We start from the raw sequence: 19,847 nt of genomic DNA on the forward strand, positions 1-19,847 counted from the left end.
TGAATCTATATTTCTCAGTTAAACCTTTTGTCCTTTATATATATGTATATAAAGGATATATATATATATGTGTGTGTGTATGTATTTAGTGTAATATAATAACCCAAGGTGACGTATCTTTTATATTATTCAGTGTTCACTAACATCCAGCTGCTGGCGGTCAAATCCCAACCTCGAAAACACGTGGACGTATGTGCAGTGATCGAAGGATATTTTGCGAGTAATAATTTTGATTCTTATAAATAAAATGGATAAAAAATCCACAACGAAAAAATATAAGCGTGCAGATCGACCAACAAAACGGAATTTTCACGGTAATCGGCACACTGTAGAAACAGACACCAGTTTTACTAGCTCATCAGCAGCAAAGTTGAGAAAATCAAACGATGCAGAGGTTACAACAGAAAATAATTATGGCTACTGTGTTTTAGAGTTTTTTACTGTGTTTTCGGCACTTTCTTCTCTAGTTTTGTGTGCAAATTGCAATAAAGAAATTAAATTTTCACGAACGAGTTACCGTGGAGTAGGTTTTAAAATTACATTACAATGTAGTTGCGAAAATGACCAATATATACCATCATGCCCATTTATTGAAAAATGTTTTGAAGTGAACCGAAAAATAATATTTGCTATGCGGGTTTTGGGAGTTGGCAGGGAAGGAATCAACATCTTTTGTAGTCTGATGGATATTTGTCAAGGAATATCAATCGGGGCTTACTACGCTTGTGTCGAAAATATCCATTTAGCTACATCTGCAGTTTATAATCTTGTCATTTCCAAAGCTGTCAACGAAGAAAAAGATTTAATTTCAGCTTGTGATCCAAATGCAAATCCAACGGAGTTTACAGTTTCTGGTGATGGGACTTGGAAAAAAAGAGGTTTTAATTCTCTATTTGGAGTAACTACACTAGTAGCAAAAAATTGCAAGAAAGTTGTTGATACTGTTGTCAAATCCAGTTTCTGTCAAGGTTGTAATATTTGGAAAAATAAAAAAAATTCAGATATTTCAGCGTATCATGATTGGTATGAGGATCATCAAGAAGTTTGTACCATAAATCATAAAGGAAGTGCCGGCAAAATGGAAGTAGATGCTGTTGTGGAGATGTTCTGTAGATCAGTTGAAAAACACGGAGTGAAATACGTAAAATATATTGGCGATGGTGATACAAAGACATTCAAAGGCATACTCGATATGGATCCTTATGATGGTGACCCATTGGTAGAAAAAAAAGAATGCGTAGGTCACGTACAGAAGAGAATGGGTGCAAGGCTACGGAAAGCGAAGAAAGACAATAAAGGGGTTGGTGGAAAAGGAGAAGGCAAATTAACTGATAAAATTATAAATAAATTGTCGTTGTATTATGACAGTTTATCATCAGAGGAATTATTAACTCGATGTTTAGGTTCTGAAACTCAAAACAATAATGAGTCTCTAAACTCGTTGATTTGGACTTTCGCGCCGAAACATATTCATTCTGGACCTAAGATAATTGAAATAGCAACATTTCTCGCTGTTTGCATTTTTAATGAAGGTTTCATTCCAATTTTAAAAATGATGACCCTTATGGGAATGAAAATTGGGCCGGAAGCTCATTCATTTGCTGTGAGACGAGACAACGCCCGGATTGAACGCTCCGAAATACGTACATAAGTAAAGCGCGCTTCGAAAAAAAAATGGAAAAATTGAAGTTTCAAAATATAATTTTTACAAACTGTAAAAAATACATATTTAAACCATAAAAATTAATACAGAATTACATTTCAAAATCTTACTCGAAATTGTAATTCCTACAGTTTTTAAATTTACCTCTTAGAATTTTGGAAAATTTTATTTTGAAACTAATTTTCATAAAATAATGTTTTTTTTTTTTTTTTTTTTTTTAATTCATTATCTTCTATAAAATCTAATTATTATTAAATCAAAAATTCGTGAACCAAATCATCGATATGTTCCGTTGACTCCAATATATGTTAATTTAATAATTTGTTGTCACAACTTATCTTACACTGTACAAACAAAAATTTTTGAGTGTGTACAGGGCAGCGATCGATTATGACATGCTGGAAATATTTATTGCAAGTATGATGCGACTAGATGAAGACATCTAGTTATCGGTTATAGGGTGTAGGGTATTGGGTGTAGATATGGATGTGGATGTGGATGTGGATGTCGAGTACTTGATACACCACCAATGCACATTATATATAGAACATGACATCAATGGGAGAGAAGGGAAGGGAAGGATCGGACACCCGTCCACAACTAACGAAATTATCCTGCGGAAAGGTGGTACATTAATGACCTCACCGAGCTAGATATTCCGATGGAGTAGAGTAGAGCTTCCTGCCTGCTCGGTTATAAGCTTTTATTGGTCATGGTGGATGGTAGTAGTTGTGCGCTCGTGAATCATCGACCAATATACAAAACAATATACTCACTAAAAACCAACCCCCGATCTATTCCTTCCAGAAATTTTAGGCCGACTTTTACAATCATTGGTCATTGCATTATTTGTTTAATGTTTGATATTTCACACTATATATTTTTTTTCAAGGTGTGAATTTTTTTGTATATACTAAAGTTAGCCGACGTTTCTGATTTCTTTTTTTTTTTTTCATTTATTAAATTAGAACTAAAAAATATTTTTTTTAAATTGTACTCATAGTTTTTAAAGTTTTTTACAAATGAAATTTTTTTTTTTAGTAATTTTTTCATTAAAAAAAATTCTAAAAATTTTTAGATGTCGGCTAATTTAATTTTCATATTTTTTGTTGACAAACTTGGGGGTCAATTTGAAAAAATTTTTACTATTAGATTTGTTGATTTTTAAAATTCATTCAAGTTTTAAATTAAAGTCATTTAATAAAAATTGTTCGATATGAAAAAAAATGAAAATATATTTAATTGAAAGCAATAATATTAATAGCAATATTAAAATTAAAAATAAAAGCAATAATAATAATCGCAGTCCAATAAATAAAAACATTAAAATGAAACCGTGGAAATAAAAATATATTAAAATTGACCGTTTCTTTTTTTCATCAGATTAATTAAAATTTTCGCTGATTGAGATATCTGAAGAAAAATAGGACACTGTTTTTGAAATGAAAATATTTTTTTTTAGTTTTGAAATATTTTTTGTTTTTGAAGAAAATATCAAAACTCATTACTTAGATAAATTTCAGTTGTTTTAAGTCTGTTAAAAATATGAAAGAACTAATAAGAGATATTTTTTTTTTTAGAGAATTTAGGTATAATTCAAGTCAAAAGTTATAAGAACAACTTTTAAAAAATTAGAAAAACGGTAGACCCTGAAGGCCATCCATGCAACTTCCCGCTAATTCCATACCTAGGTGCATAAAACTGCACTAACGACGTTTTTGAGCTCATCGAGCTCAAAAATACAATTTATGTGTTATTTTGAGCTCTTCGAGCTCAAAAGTCTGATAGAGGTATCATAGAACATTATTTTTTAAATTTTCAAGCCGCACTAACTTTTAAATGAATCAACCGATTTTCACGCGGTTGGCAGTATTTGATGCAATTTTTTTAGTTTCATGAAGAATCTTCAAGTTTGAATTGATAAAACTAGGAAATTTGGAGTAATACCAAAAAAACACTTTTTTTGGTTTGCTTTCGTTTATGATATTTCTTGAACGAATTGACCAATTTTGACCGGCTTGACGGCGATCAACGTAATTTTTTCATGCTAATAGCTGATTAGTTTTTGAAATCGATCAGTGCAGCCGTTTAAAAGTTATTCCAAAAAATATCGGAGTTAATTTAAAAAAACACTTGTTTCCAAATATTTTATCGAGGATATCTCTCAAACCAATCAACCGATTTTCACATTTTTGGTGGCGATCGACGCGGTTTTTTTAGCTCTGAAATTATTTTATATCATCAAAAACGATCCGAGAAGAAATGACGAAGTTATGTCAAAAAAACACTTTTTTCGGTTTTCTTTCGTTCACGATATCTCTCGAACAAATCAACCGATTTTGACCGGATTAGTGATGATCGGCGTGGTTTTTCAAGCTTAAGGGCGGATTAGTTTTTGAAGTTGATCGATAGAGCCGTTTAAAAGATATTCCATAAAAATCACTTTCAAAAATGATTTTTTTCTTATTTTTAACTTCCCGCTACGAAAATCGAAGATTTTCAAAAATCGGGAAGTTATTGTTTTCACCCCGTTTTGCAAAAACCGAGTTTTCATCAGATCTCGACGTTTGAAGGTCACAGGAAGCTTCCCTGACTATCCCCGCGACGTTGTCACGGCGTCTGTATGTATGTGTGTGTGTGTGTGTGTGTGTGTGTTTGTGAAAGTATGTGAACCGCTTATAACTTTTGAACGGCTTGACCGATTTCATCGCGGTTGGTGCCATTCGAAAGGGCTTGACCAAACTTAGATTTTGAAAAATATTTGGACCGATTCAGATCAATAGATTTTGAGAAATCTTCAAAAAACTGAAAAAAAAATTTTTTTCAAATGTGGTTTTTTTGGAATAACTTTTAAACGGCTTGATGGTTCAATTTCAAAAACTAATCAGCTCTTAACCTCAAAAAACCACGTCGATCGCCATCAGTCCGGTCAAAATCGGTTGATTCGTTTGAGAGATATCGTGAACGAAAGAAAACCGAAAAAAGTGTTTTTTCGGAATAACTCCGAAATTTCTAGCGCGATCAATTCAAAATTTAAGATTCTTTGTGAGGCTTAAAAAACTGCGTCGAATGCTACCAACTGCGTGAAAATCGATTTATTCATTCAAAAGTTATTGCGGTTTAAAAATTCAAAAAATAGTGTCATCAAATCCCTATCAGACTTTTGAGCTCGAAGAGCTCAAAAGCATAGGAAAACAATCTCTTTGAGCTTGGAGAGCCCAAAATAACCCATAAATTGTATTTTTGAGCTTGAAGAGCTCAAAAACGCCATTGGTGCAATTTTAAGCGCCTAAGTATGGAATTAGCGGGAAGTTGCAGGGATGGCCTTCAGGGTCAACCGTTTTCCTAATTTTTTTTTTGAGATTTTTCAAAATTTCTCAAAATCTATCGGTCCGAATCGGTTCAAATTCTCAGGAAATCTAAGTTTGAGGGAACTCTTTAGAACGCCGTTTGGTACGTTCCGATCGGTTCAGTCGTTCAAAAGTTATAAGCGAGTCACATAGTCACACAGACACACACACACATACAGACATAGTGACAACCTCGCGGGGATAGTCAGGGAAGCTTCCTGTGACCTTTAAACGTCGAGATCTGATAAAAACTCGATTTTTGTAAAACGGGGTGAAAACAATAACTTCCCGATTTTTGAAAATCTTCGATTTTCTTAGCGGGAAGTTAAAAATGAAATAATGAAATAAAGAAATTTCTTGTTAAAGTTAAAAAAACAAAACCTCCAGAATGTTGCAAAAATTCCAAAGAAAAGCTACAGCCAGTTTATAAAGTTATCCTTAATCCTATTTGGAATCGTGAGAAAGCCACCTCAATCGTGATTTATTTTTCGACTCAGCTCGTCAATCTCATTCAGAAAATACATGTCGTTCGAAAGTTTATATATGTATAAAATTTATACGAAAGAGCGTGGCTTGTCACGACGATAGCGTTTATAATTCTTGACGAATCTTAATCAAACTCAATATAGTTATTATTTAAATGATTGTCCAGATCAAGTTCGAAGATGAAAAAAAATTAGTTTAGAAATGATAACTTTTTAAAACTTTCAAAAATTGAAAAAAATGATATTTTTATAAGTTTGCCTTGAAAGAACTTTTCGATGCATCGAATTTTTGTATTATGTCATTTCATTCTTTCAGATGATACTGAAATCAGCAGACAATTGTCAATTTTTAAAAAATTTTTAAAACCAATTGATTATAAAAAAAAAAAAATATTTTTCAAAAACTCACACTTAAAATTCTTTTAAATTTCTAGATGTGGATTTTTTTATTAAATTTTTTTCATAATAATTTCGCGGTTATAAAAATCTAAGAAGTTGAAAGATATGGCTGTGAATTTCAGTATCACTTTTTTAGACCCTAAATTATGATACTGAAATTAGCAGACCTCTGACAATTATTCGAATTTTTATAACAATCAATTATTATAAAAAGAATATTTTTAGAAATTCACATTTGTAATTTTTTTAAATTTCCACGTGTGAAATTTTTTCGCTAAATTTTTAGTAGATTTCATATATATTTAACTATTGCAATGGTCCTCATGACGGAAATTTTGAAAAATTTTGCTATATTTCGACATAACTCGACGAGCTGAGTCAGAAAATACATATAGTTCAAAAGTTTATATACGTATGTATATATATATATATATATATATATATATATATACGATATAACGCGGCTTGTCACGACGATAGCGTCGCCAATTTACATCGGATCTTTACCAAACTCAACATATTTTTTTCTACAGATAAATACCGAAGTCAAGTTCGAAGATGAGCTTAATCGGTCAAGTAATTTAGAAATGCCAGGATTTTTCTTACTCGAATAACTTTTGAATGGGGTAACTTATTGAAACTCTGTAAATTACATCTGAAAGCTCTTTAAATAAGCTTTAATTTGAGTACCATATCATATGTGTAGTCTCAAAATTATCTCCTATTCCGCTATGCCAATTATGAAATTTGCTATTGCATTGGTTTTAGTATTTTTCCGTCGATATATATTTTTGTCGATGGCATAGAAGTTAAAAGCCCTAGTTTTGTATACAATCCTCTTTATATTTTTTTTTCTATTCAAGATGAAATCTACTTCCATTTCGGCTGCCGAATGTTCTTTTTATTTTCTTTACAATTAAATTGCTATAACAATCTAAAAAATTACTAGATGTCTATTAAGAGCGGTTTATAGTTGATTTTAAAACGTGTTTTTTTTATGTATGTGATAAAATTTCGAAAAAAAACGCTTCGCTCTTCGATAGATAATTAAATTATTTATCGAAGAGCAAAGCGCTTTTTTGGAAAATTTTCATTAATTTATGCATAAAATGCGTTTTAAGATTCCATTTGTTGTACAAGTATGACAGAGATACTTTCGTTTGTCCAATAGAGGGCGAGAGAGAGAAAAAAATGTAAACCCTTCTTAAATTCAGTATCATTCTAAATCACTTATTTTTCAGAGTATTTGATGAAAATTTACTGTATTAGATTCGCCTTAATACTGTTATATCCGGCGTTGCCTTATATAACACACAGGGTCTCTCCCCTGTCGACGAAAAGTGCAACGCTTGCACTTTATAAATTTCGACAATCACTCGAACAACACCTCGATTAAGAAATGAGCACACTGTCCACGTTCTATCAAATTTGCAACTTTAGACCAATAACAAAATTTAACTCCCTTCTGAAAATCACGATCCAGGTGTATAAAACCACCAAACACCACGGATCAAATGCTCAGTCTTTTATTAAAGAATACTAGGGAAGCTATCCTCGTAGAACCCGTGTGGGTCCTTATACCGCGTTACGTATAAGGCAGTATACAGCACTCGGTCGCGTATACAAAATCTAAATTCATTTCAATTCGATTTTTAATCTTTATCTTCTACGAACCACGACAGTGTGCTTTTCGAGCAGTATCGAGGGCCCCGTGGCCGTAGTGATATCTTTACCTAAATTATAACCTTTCGATCTATTACTTATTTAACGGCGGATCTTAGTGTCTGCTGGAGTCGTTACTCCGGTCACGAACTCATTTAATAAACATCCTAAACTGTTAAAAACATAATTATAAGTGTTTAGTTATAAGTGAAATAGTGTACATTGAGTGCGTCTCGCCCATAGGGCAAATAATTGAATAAATTATAAAAACCAGAACTTCGAGCTTTACTTCATTCTAAATTAAGATCCTGGACTTCTCCCACTACACCGATCTACACCACGAGAGAAGGAGGGGAAATCAACCCAGGACCTACCGATCAGACAATCCAAATTCAAATCAACTAGAAAAATCATAAAGGACGACTGTGAGTTCAGTATTTGTTATCGACTCCCCTTTAAATTCGCCGTTGGAACTCTTGGTTACCGGGAGGCGTTCGAAAAATCCACAATAAAAATAAAACTCTTGTAGCTTGTCTACAAGAGAAAATCTAGCTAAAAACGTGTCCGAGCCTCCTCAAGGCCCACTCTACCAATAATTATTTAATTATAATTAATCCGGACATAACAATACTATAATTTTTTTATAACTTTGAAAAAGCTACTTCCATTTTTGCTGTAGAATGGCTTTTCTATTCATATAGATAAAAAAAATCCTTTCAAAATCATAAAACTGATTGCTTTAACACTGTTTAAATTGACATGACCTTTCTCACAAAAAAATTCAAAGATTCTGCTCTTGAAGTTTGAGATGATGAAAAAGACAATTGTTTTACAAAGTCTTTGTCGTTTTTTGATAATAAATTATCTGAATTGGAATTAAACCGTCCTTCTAGCTAGATGTCTATATCATATAATATAATTCACCGAGAAAATCAATCAAGTGGCAGGAGAACTTGAAAATCCATAGCAGAAACCTGTTGGTAAGTCTTTAAATTAGAGGTGTAAACATTGTGCTAACGTGATCATAAATAGTGAAAAAATTACTACCTGCAAAATTTTAAAAGAATATAACTTAACCTTACAAAAAATCCATTAAATTTCCAAGCAAGTTTCTAAAAAATAAATAAAAAATTGTAAGTAAATTTTTTTATATTTTTTTTTAATTTTTTCAGCATTCGAAATTTCATCTCAAGTCTGAGGTTATGTTTTGTTTTTTTTTTCTACGTATTATCTTATCATTCTTTTACCAGGTACTGAAAAGTCCGACATCAGTCTCCATTTCTTACCATTGTACGGTATTTTAATGTAGTTCAGTTCTTTACCGTCCGTCAATCTGCGCGCGCGCTTGTCTTTCTCAGTCGAAATAAATTTATAAACAGCGCATCGGAAGAAGAACGAGCAGTAAAGTATGTAGTTTTAAAATTGTAATGCAAATGTAAAAAATAAAAAAAAAAAAAAAAGGACATTATTACATATTACACTACACGAGTTTCATAGTTACAAGTTACAAGTAACCTTTGACTTTATTTTGAATCGCAACCAAAGTCATTGATATCGCGAAGCAGCCTTGACGCGATTGTAATAAATTTGCGTACATCGTTTATCGATTCGCATCCATTATTTAAAACAATTTATTATTTAAATTGTATCCCGCAATGAATTCCCTTGGACTCAAAGTAAGTATTATTGAATAAAATATATAAAATTAAATATAATCTGGTTTGAGTTGTGGCTCTTACTTTTTAACAATTTTAAATAATTGATAATTGCTAATAATAATTAATAATAAATAAACCGGTGTCAGATTTCCAATAAGTGATTCTTTATTGCCACTTAATGTTTTACACACATTAAATTTATCAATTATCGAGTACGCTCCGATAGACCTCGACATGCCACCGAGTTAAATAAATATTTCAGGTACAATCATTTAATTTCAGTACATTTTTTTTTAATTATTCTTTAATTTTTAGCGTGAGTAAGGAAAAAATGGAATGTCAAAGATGCCAGTAGTTAAGTAATAAACAAAACATTGTTGCTGTTTTTTTAATAAATAAATGGTATACTAAATATTGTGTACAAATATAATAAATAATAATGGGGATATAGGCAGCCTTTTATTTTTTCTCGTTCATTCATAGCTTCATGCTTACACCCACTCGTAACATTCGCAGTAGATAAAATTTAATTAGTCACCGGACCACTCTTTATTTATTACTTTTATAAAATTAGCCCTTGACACTCAAATATTGTTTTTTAAATGTTTATTGAGCAGGATTAACTTTTTTCACGCATTTGTACGAATTTTTTTGTTGGTTTATTAAATATTATTAATAATTATTAAATATTAAATATATTAGTGTGCTCCGACACCGAATACGTTATTTAATATTTTAACTGTTGTTATTATTGATATTTTACATTGGATATTTTAATTATTTCTCTCGCATCCTTCCAGTCACTTAATAAATTAAACTTGTTATATAACTAAATATTCTCGGCTTATTATTATTCGTCTTATTATAATTCTTATATTATTATTATTATTATTATTATTATTATTATTATTATTATTATTATTATTATTATTATTATTATTATTATTATTATTACTATTATTGTTAATTATAACAATTTGCAGAAGACGGTTTGTAGCGAGTGGAGCTATACTGTAAAATACTAAAGAAACTGTTGTCGATATCTTATCTTACAGAGAAAAAATAATAATTATTAATTTTAATTTACAAGATAATACATATGAAAAAAAAAAATAAAACGCAGCGTTTGTTTAAAATGGTAATTAAGAGAGTTTCAAGGGCTGGACGCGATGTTTTAAGTAATCCTTTTCTTTGTCGTCAGCTCATTTCTTCTCGGGCAATTGTCGCTTGCGTCCCATGTTGCAGATCTTGAAATGACATAGAGCCATATCTAGAAATAATTAAGCAATTGTTATTTATTTATTTATTTTTTGATGATTTTAGCGAATTAATATAATTTTTTAGTACAAAAATAATTAGAGAGTAGTAGCGGAATTCTAAGACGAAAGACTACACTGATAAAAGGATTTGTTTATAGTTAAAAATATTTGTTAATATTTAACAAATCATTTATTAGAGACCACTTTTTAGTCTTTAACAAATATTTCTTAGTATTTAAAATGATTTGTTTGTATTTAATAAATCTGATATTCATTTATTAAATATTAATAAATCTTTTTAAATACTAACAAATATTTGTTAAGGAATAAAGAGTGGTCTTTAATAAATGATTTGTTAAATATTAACAAATATTTTTAACTATAAACAAATCTTTTTATCAGTGTAGGGTTTGAATACTAACGTCGGTAAAAATAACAAACATGATGTTTTTAATTTTTAATTAATGTTATTGCAATTATAACAAAAAATTACAAAATTATTATTGTAAATTAATTTTTAAATTTAAATTTAATAATGTAATAATTATTATCACTGCATTTATTTAAATTTCGAAAATTTTATTGTTAAAAAAATTCAATTTATTTAATCAATTTTGAGCAGTAGAATAAAATATAAAATTTTAATCGTGTCATTATATCGAGCATAATGTTGCGTGTTCGAATTCAGGATATGGCACCTTAATTTCAATCTTAAAAAAATAAGCTTATAAATATTCTATTGTAACAAAAAATCATTCGGTAATTAACATTTATGTAAAAAATTCAATAAATTAATTTTTTTTTATTTAAAAAAATTAATTGATACGATAAAAATTTAATTTTTTTATGATCAATAAAAATTTTCTATTATCATTATTATTGTGTTAAATTTAAAAAACATAAAAAAAATGAACTAGTGTCGTTGACAAAGACTGTAATGACAATTGATCCGGTTGGCGCCAATCTTAAATGAAACTGCACCATCGATTATCGAGAACGTTCCCGATAAAATGACTCGGACTTAATTATTAACATATGTATATATGTATTTATGTAAGGAGTAAAGTGGTTTTATAAATACGTGTGACGTCCAAGAGTCGCGTCCGTTTTAAAAGAGCTGGCTCGTAGAGTCAAGTGCCACAATTAATAACAATCTCAAGATCCTGTCACGATAAATATTACCCGTGGCAAGTGGTCCAATGCACAATATCATTACCATTATCATTACCATTATTGAATCCCACCCGGGAGACCAATTGCCACGTGCACTTTTATAATCCCCATTTAATTCCGATAAATATTTAATAATACGGGTAATTGCGCTCATTGAATATTAACCTAGCAATTAACTCCGCGAAAGTCCAAAATTAGATGAATATTTAACAATTATCGGACTAGATGTCAGAAATTAGGTATCATTAATTAACCAAGCCATCAAAAATTAATCGTCCGATAATTTTCCTTCCCTTTCTCCGGTGAATTATTTAGTTTTAACTTTGTTACAAGTTATAAATTATTATTTATAATTTTTAAATAATATAATTTCGACTTACAGCTGGTCCTTTTGCCCGAGTGCGTTGGTCCTGGGTTCACTCGCGGTTCGGGAACCGGCAGAGCTTCAGGATCTTCGCTCAAAAATTCCGGCGGTATCGGGTAATGCGGTACTCGCTGATTTCGGGCGTTGGCTTCCAGCATCGCCTGAATTTCCAGCTGAGCATCTGACAGTTCGCGTTCGTCTTCAGATATTTCGAGTTTTATGTCGTGGATTTGTTTCAACTTTTGTAGCCATATCTGGAATATTCAATCATAAATTTATAAATTAATAACCATTTTGCGATACTGAAGTCAGCATCTTTTTTGTCAGCAAATTTTTTTGCTTCAACATCTGGAATTAAAAAAAAAAATTTTTTTTCAAAGTAATTTATGCAAGAAAAAATTCAAAAATTGTAAGATATCAATTTCATTATAATATCCCTAAAATTAATTTTTTTTTTTCAATTTGAATTTTCGGTAAAAATAATTTAAACTAAATTATTTTTTATTTTTTATAAATACTTACATAATTTTCTGTATCGTCAGGAAAAGGATCGGAATAAACCATTCCAGGTTCAGGCACGGACGCTGCCCAGACTGTTTCGAGCGCCGCGATGCTAAATAACAAAATTCCCAAAAACCGCCAGTACGATTTCCCTCTACTCTGCTTCATTATATGGAAGATCACAAATTCTGCAACAAAAAAAAATTGTATTTATTTTTATTACCACTATATACTGAAAATAAAAAGCCGTATGAGGAATTAATTTTAAATTCGCGAGAAACAGCCCGTCGGTAGTTCAGGCATCGAACCCACTTGTTGCTTCGCTGACTTTAAAACAATTTACATTAGTCACTTTGGATTTCTTATTTTCGTGTTTTCGCCAAAATTTGCGCTCTTATTGTCGTTATTTTCTCAGAGAAGTGAAAATATTCCATTTTATCATCCCATAATCAGTTTGTTTTTATTGTTACTTCTAAAAAAAAAATTCTCTTAAAATTACTTAAAGTTTTTTTTTATTTTTTTAGAATTTCATCTTATTTTTTTAATTCATTTTAGATAAATAATTTCAATAGATGAATAATTAGTTAAAAAAAAAAAATGAAAATATATGCTGCTAGAGAATTCATAATAACATATGTGACAATTTTTTAAAAAGTTTTTTTTCTAATAATTTACTTGAAAGAAATCATTTTCTCACGTATTTTATGCATATTTGCCATATAATTATTTTTGGCTGATTTTTAATCATTATATTATGTTCAAAGAAATTATCAACAAGTAGACAAGTCGTACGTAAAAAAAAAAAACAATTTTAAAAAAAAATTCTTTCCAACATATTTTTACAATAGTTTACTAGAAAAATAAATTTTTTAAACTTATTGGGAACCTACTTCTCATTGAATAATTTTTGGCTAATTTTTAATCACAAAATTTTGATTATAAACAAAAGTTATTACCAAACACAGTTTAAAAATCAATACAAATAAATTATTAAAAAAAGTTTTTTTTTTATAACATAATTTGTTTGTAACTTACGCCTCTTAATTTCACTATTATTAACTAATATACATTTGAGAATTTTTCTAAATTCCTTTACCACAAATAAATTACTACAAAAAAATTCACATATAAAAAATTAAAAAATTTTCTCGAAGCAAATTTCCATATAATTTTCCCGTACAATAAAACCCGAAAAACTTATTGGATGTCGGTAATTTCAGTACGATATCTCACCTCTTTAAAATTGATATATGACCTTTATAGCTAATAATAATAATGATAATAATAAAAAAAAGTAAAAAATCGATAAAGAAAATGTATCACTGGCTGTGAAAATAACAGATTAGGATCAGCGATCGTCGGATTTTCAGCACTTATTTATTTATTGGGTACGCTTTGAAATGCGAGGATGAATTTTCGTAGAGTGAAGCGCTTGGGGCTTTTGCACCCTCTATTATACCTCTCAGATCCGACCACCACCACCACCACCAGCATCACCGTCGGCATTATCATCGCTGGGAGATTGGTGCCCCCCCCCCTGCCACCTGTGGAAGGACCAAACGCGGATGTAGGAAAAATGTAGACTGAGACAGAGATAGCGAGAGAGATATCAGCCCACGCGCATCCATTCTATTTTTCATTCATTCTATTGACATCTAGGATCACAACATAACATGACGAGTCTTACATTTTCGACATACATATGTTATCTATTAAACATTTTATTTTATTTCATTTCAATTAATCATCGCTGATCGCTCTTACGGTAGCATCGCTTTGAAAGATTTTTGATAAATCGACTGAGTGTGACGGAAATAAAAAGGAATTTAAAGCTCGGGTCGAGTTATACTACTTGCTCGAGTTATACTACTTTTACACGTGTCGATAAAAATTTAACATGCCGCAAAGTATAAGATATAAGTTTTCGGTGCGTCGGAGATCCGGTGACACATGTAAAAGGTTCATTCTCTGCAGAAATATTCGAGGAAATAGCTTAGAAAACACCATTTCATAAAGTGTTCCTAGAGGAAATTGCGCGGCGAGTAGTAGGCTCTAGATATGGTCAGACTGGGCTTTTATCGACTCTACGCTTAGAATTTACGTTCAACTCTTTCAACAAGTATGTTGACACGGAAAGGCATAGTATTTATTGAATAAATTTAAAAAAAAGAAATTGAACTTGCATCGAAGTTTATTGAAATTACAATAAGGTTGATTGCTTACTTTTAGTTAGAAAAAATATTTTAAATTAAGACATTTGACATCTCTTGAAATTTTTCTTAAAATACAAATTAGTTTAAAACAAAATTTTCATAAATGAAAATTCTAAAAAATTATAAATACATTTTTTTTTTAATAATTTTGAATTTTTTTTAGAAAAAATTATAAAAAAAAGTTTTCTATCTAGAAATTTTAAGAAACTATCAATACAATTTTTTGAAAATATTTTTTTTATATTCATTTCATTTTTTAAATCAGCAGACATCTGAATTTTTTTTCTTTAAAAAATTAGTGCTAAGATATTGTTAAAATAATTTTTAGTCAATTTTTATCAATAGATTTTTTTATTAATTTCTTTTATAATTAATTTATTATTCAAAAAAAATTTTTCAGATGTGTGCTAAGTTTAACTGACAATTTTTAATAATTTAACTAGATATTAATAATACTGAATATAACACTGGAGATGAAATGAGTCCAGTTCGAATCTTTGCTTAGGTTATCCCACATTTTTTTTTCTACAATCTTTGCTTTCATTTTGTAAAAACTAATTCATTTAATTTATTTAAATAATATTGATAAAAAATTATTTATAATAAAAAATGAAATGAAAAAATGAATAATAAAATTGTTACACATGTCAGCTTCAAATTGAATTTTGGTTTGTAATTAAAATTAAATTCGTAATTTATTCAATTGAATTCTTGATAAATTATTTAATTATTGAGCCTGAAAAAGTAATAAATTATTATAAAACGGTGCAAAATAATCTATCTCATTAATGTATTCACTTAAATATCAACCTGACACTAATTACATTCAGAAACTTTAATTCTAATAATTTATAACTCACCCGCAGCGCTATTTAATAATTTTGAAATTAAAATTTATTTAAGATTTTTCGGAGATGGACGAACAGGAGAGCGAAAAGCCTTTCGCCATAGAAAAGGCCAAGACCGGTCGCGCCAAGTGCAAAAAATGCAAGCTCCCAATCGACAAAGACACCGTGAGAATCGCGAAGCTGATGGCGAACCCTTTCGGAGAAGGAAAAATGAAGGCTTGGCACCACGTTACTTGTCTGTTCGAAGTATTTGCAAAGCAGCGGGCCACTACAAGAAGACTCGAAGATCCAGAAGAGGATGTCGACGGTTGGGACCATCTCGAAGAAGAAGATAAAAAAATAGTTATCGAACATTTGGAAGAGTTTGATAAAAATGGTAATTTTTTATTTCATTTAAAAAATATTTTTTTTTTCAACAATAATTTTGATCATCATAATAAATTCTTTTTTTTGTTGTAAGCTCTATTAGACTACATAGAAAAAAATTTTGCTTGAACCAAGAAGAAATTTATTTCACCCAAGAGAGTTTTCATTTTTTCGAAATATTTTATGAGTCAAGAAAATTAATTCTCTAACACAAACATTATTTTTTCTGTGTAAAAATGTGATTTTAGTCATTTTTGAGGATAGACATTGTTTATTTATTTGTTTTTTTTTTTTTTAATTCTGACATACATTTATGAAATACATGAAAAAATAATCAAAGTAGCTTCTAAGAGCCTCAAAACGTCCAGATTTAATGAAAAATTAATTTTTGAAAGTTAGATTGAATACACTAACAAATCCAAATTTTTTGAAGTTTTCTATTTTTTGGATTTTGTAGAAATTCATTGAAAAGTGTAAAAATAAAATTTTTAACTTCTCTTACAAAAAAATCGAAAACTTCAAAAAATTAGGTTGTGACAGTGTTTTCAGTTCAATTTTTGAGTTCCAAAAAAACATTAAAATAGATTATAATAATATATTAAATATATCAACATGCACTGAGTCCGCAAGGACAGGAATTGTAAAATTTGTTTTTGTAAATATTTTTGGATAGGTTCAAAGAATATATTTAAACTTACAAGTTGTTATTAAATGCTTTATTTCTTCTCAGTTCAACGTTTTGTTCTTTTCAAAGAAGGAAACGCAGTACAAAATAAAATAAATCATTAAATAATAACTTGGAAGTTTGAATATATCCTGTGAACTCATTAATAATTTTTAAAAAAATGGAAATGAACGATACAATGCATTGAATTAGCTAAAAGAATTTTTTTAATACGCTATGAAGTTGATAAAAATTTTTAAGTCTAAATCTATAAAAAAAAATGCGTAAAATTTACAAAAAAATTTTTTTCAAAATTAAATAAAAATCTTTGAGCTATATTAAAATAATTCCTCAAAAATTGCAGTTTTTAATAACCTTGAATCCACGAAAAAAATATCTTGAACCAAAAAAATATTTAGAACAACTGAAAGTTTTACAAATAAAAAATTTCTTAGTAAATATTTTTCCGACTAATTACAGCGCCTTTTAAAAAGAAAAGGTCTTCTAGTCCGCCAAAAAACCCACCAGCCAAGAAACGAAAATCTTCACCTCCACCAGCTGCAAAAGAAACACCAGAAAATTCGAGCCCAAAAAATCAAGACTCGATTAAAAACACTACGACTGAATATGATAAGAAAAGTGAAAATCGGGATAACGCTTTTCGCGAGTTCCGACGGGTTTGTGCGAACATAGCAAATGCAAGTGCGTACACCGAAAAAACAGCGATTGTTAAAAAAATGTTTTCTGATGGCGCCAAGGGCAGTAAGTCTTAAAAATTACAATATTTATATTTATAAAAAAAAAATAGTTAAGATAATTACCGTGATTTATGTTTCAATTAAAAGAAGTCCAAACAAACGTTTATCCGAAAAAAACCAGTTCTTGAATAATAATAATTTTATTTTATTGTTTTTCAATAACAGTCACTTGTTGATAAAAAGTATCAATAAAAACAATTAAAAAAATAACAGTCACCACTAAGTCATGTCCACAGTTATGTATTAAGTATTAAACGCCAATCAAAGCAAGAAGAAAAAGCGCGAACACCAAATTTAAAGATTTAAGATTTTTATTTGTAACTACTGATTATTGATTTAAATTTAAAGTAATTAATTATTATTTGTTATTGGAGTATAATTAGTGATAATAATTATTGAGACAATAGTTGTTGTAGGGTCACTGTATTTACTGTTTTGCGAGAATTGGCCCACCAAGTGGATCGCATTCACTTATAAGCATGTCATCCCCACTCGTTGGTTTATTTATCGGTCATAGAATGTGAGTAGTGTCGACGAGCCTCTTCATAATGTGTACAACGTTGATATTAGTTATATGTACAAACAATATTATAGACAGCCAGCTTGGCACCGCACTATCCCTCCTCTTTCACCTATATCGTTTCCCGCGCTTATCATCGAGTATTTCCTTTCATTTTTCCATTCAGATCGAGATTTAAGAGCTAATGAAAGTTTTCGCTGAGATATTCGAAATAGTTTTTAAGCTTTGCTCGGATTTACTTCGGGGGAAAAGGAGTAAAAGGAGATTATATTAAATTTATTATTTACTATATTAAATTAAATCATTTTGTTAATTACTAATCTGGAGTCGTTAATTTTATCGCGTCTGACGTAATAAAGAAAAAAAGAATATGGTTGTTGGCAGTTAACATGAGAGTCAGTGCCCAAAATTTACTCTTCAAAGATATTTTTAGGACTGCGTCAGTTTCTGGCGGGCTATTTTTAGACTTTTGTATCATAGTGATTAAATTTAATTGGAATATAATAGTAGTAATAATAATAATGACAATGACTGCTATGATTTTTAGATTGATTGTACGATTGGTGTTTGATTTTTTGCAGAAATATTCGACTTGGATTTTTTAACTTCCCGCTAAGATAATCGAAGATTTTCAAAAATCGGGAAGTTACTGGTTTTACCCCGTTTTTCGAAAATCGAGTTTTTATCAGATCTCGACGTTTTGAGGTCCTAGGAAGCTTCCCTGAATGTTTTCGCAATGATGTCCGTGTGTGTGTGTGTGTGTGTGTGTGTGTGTGTGTGTGTGTGTGTGTGTGTGTGTGTGTGTGTGTGTGTGTGTGTGTATGTAACCCTTTTATAACTTTTGAACGGCTTGACCGATTTCATCGCGGTTGGTGCCATTCGAAAGGGCTTGACCAAACTTAGATTTTGAATACACTTTGAACCGATTCGAACCGGTAAATTTTGAGAAATCTCAAAAAAACTATAAAAAAAAATTTTTTCAAATGTGGTTTTTTTGAAATTACTTTTAAATGGCTTCACCGATCAATTCCAAAATCTATTCAGCTCTTGAGATCAAAAAACCACGTCGGTTACCGCAAGCCCGGTCAAAATCGGTTGATTCGTTCGTGAGTTATCGTCGAAAGAAAACCGAAAAAAGTGTTTTTTCGGAATTACTTCGAAATTCCTGGCTCATTTATTCAAAAGTTATTGCCGTTTGAAAATTCAAAAAATTATGTTTTATTAAACTGCTATTAGAGTTTTGAGCTCGAAGAGCTCAAAAACGTAATGTGTAATTTTGAGCGCTTAAGTACAAAATGAGCGGGAAGTTGCAGGGATGGCCTTCAGGGTCAACCGTCGTCCTAATTTTTTTAACTTAAAATTAACCTCAGTATCAATTTTTAATTTTTGAACTTTTATAACATGAAAAAAAAACTTAAAATTGTTTGATAAAGAACTAATTTTGTGACGAAAAAATTTTTAGAAAATTGGAATTTTTGATTGAAGAAAAAGTTTATTAAGCCAAAAAAGTTTTTTGATCTCAAGCAAATTTTTTTTACTTAAAAAAATAATTAAATCTCTAGAATTTTTAGTTTTTCTGCAAGAAAAATTTTTTTATTACTTTTAAAAATCATTAAAATTGCGGCTCTACTTATTTTTGGCCATAAAAAATTGAACAATTAGGTAAATGATAAAAACATATTTTTTTTTAATTTTTTTGACCCATTTTAAAATGATAATTGATGAATTTCTGAAAATCATAATTTTTTACGGCCTAAAATCATTTTATTCATTTGATGACGTACTATTGAATATATTAAACTTTGTACCTTGTATTTATTTGTTCATTATTACTGATCACGTGTTTTCAATTTGTTTTTTATTTTTCACCATATTTGTAACTATCGGAATAAAACCAACGAAATCTTATACTAAATGAATAATAAATATAAAATTTATGTATTTTTATTCTGAGATTTCACTTA

At 29.8% G+C, this 19,847-nt stretch overlaps 2 protein-coding genes across 2 annotated transcripts in view; one reads left to right on the forward strand and one right to left on the reverse strand.

Annotated features, from left to right (window-relative positions):
* The first annotated feature begins 8,557 nt into the window (after window positions 1-8,557).
* Window positions 8,558-19,847, forward strand: part of LOC123275511 (DNA ligase 3) — a 34,445-nt gene continuing 23,155 nt past the window's right edge. Inside the window, exons 1-3 of the mRNA XM_044743673.1 lie at window positions 8,558-8,692; window positions 15,631-15,951; window positions 17,086-17,367. Coding sequence (XP_044599608.1) covers window positions 15,642-15,951; window positions 17,086-17,367 — 592 coding nt within the window. The 5' untranslated portion in view covers window positions 8,558-8,692; window positions 15,631-15,641. The remainder of the gene's footprint in view (window positions 8,693-15,630; window positions 15,952-17,085; window positions 17,368-19,847) is intronic.
* Window positions 10,267-13,637, reverse strand: LOC123275518. Its single transcript, XM_044743684.1, has 4 exons — window positions 13,550-13,637; window positions 12,536-12,702; window positions 12,030-12,267; window positions 10,267-10,487 (listed from the first exon to the last, which is right to left on the reverse strand). The coding sequence occupies exons 2-4, from the start codon at window positions 12,680-12,682 to the stop codon at window positions 10,420-10,422; spliced, it is 453 nt and encodes a 150-aa protein (XP_044599619.1). The 5' UTR covers window positions 12,683-12,702; window positions 13,550-13,637; the 3' UTR covers window positions 10,267-10,419.

The sequence above is a fragment of the Cotesia glomerata genome, linkage group LG1, assembly GCF_020080835.1.
Source record: "Cotesia glomerata isolate CgM1 linkage group LG1, MPM_Cglom_v2.3, whole genome shotgun sequence".
NCBI lineage: Eukaryota > Metazoa > Arthropoda > Insecta > Hymenoptera > Braconidae > Cotesia > Cotesia glomerata.

What these genes read in the sequence shown, in the direction of transcription:
- LOC123275518 (XM_044743684.1), bottom strand. Translation starts at nt 12,682, where the DNA reads ATGAAGCAGAGTAGAGGGAAATCGTACTGGCGGTTTTTGGGAATTTTG. An exon ending in CTGACGATACAGAAAATTAT is followed by an intron (nt 12,268 to 12,535) that starts GTAAGTATTTAT and finishes TGAATATTCCAG; the next exon opens with ATATGGCTACAAAAGTTGAA. An exon ending in CTCGGGCAAAAGGACCAGCT is followed by an intron (nt 10,488 to 12,029) that starts GTAAGTCGAAAT and finishes AATTATTTCTAG; the next exon opens with ATATGGCTCTATGTCATTTC.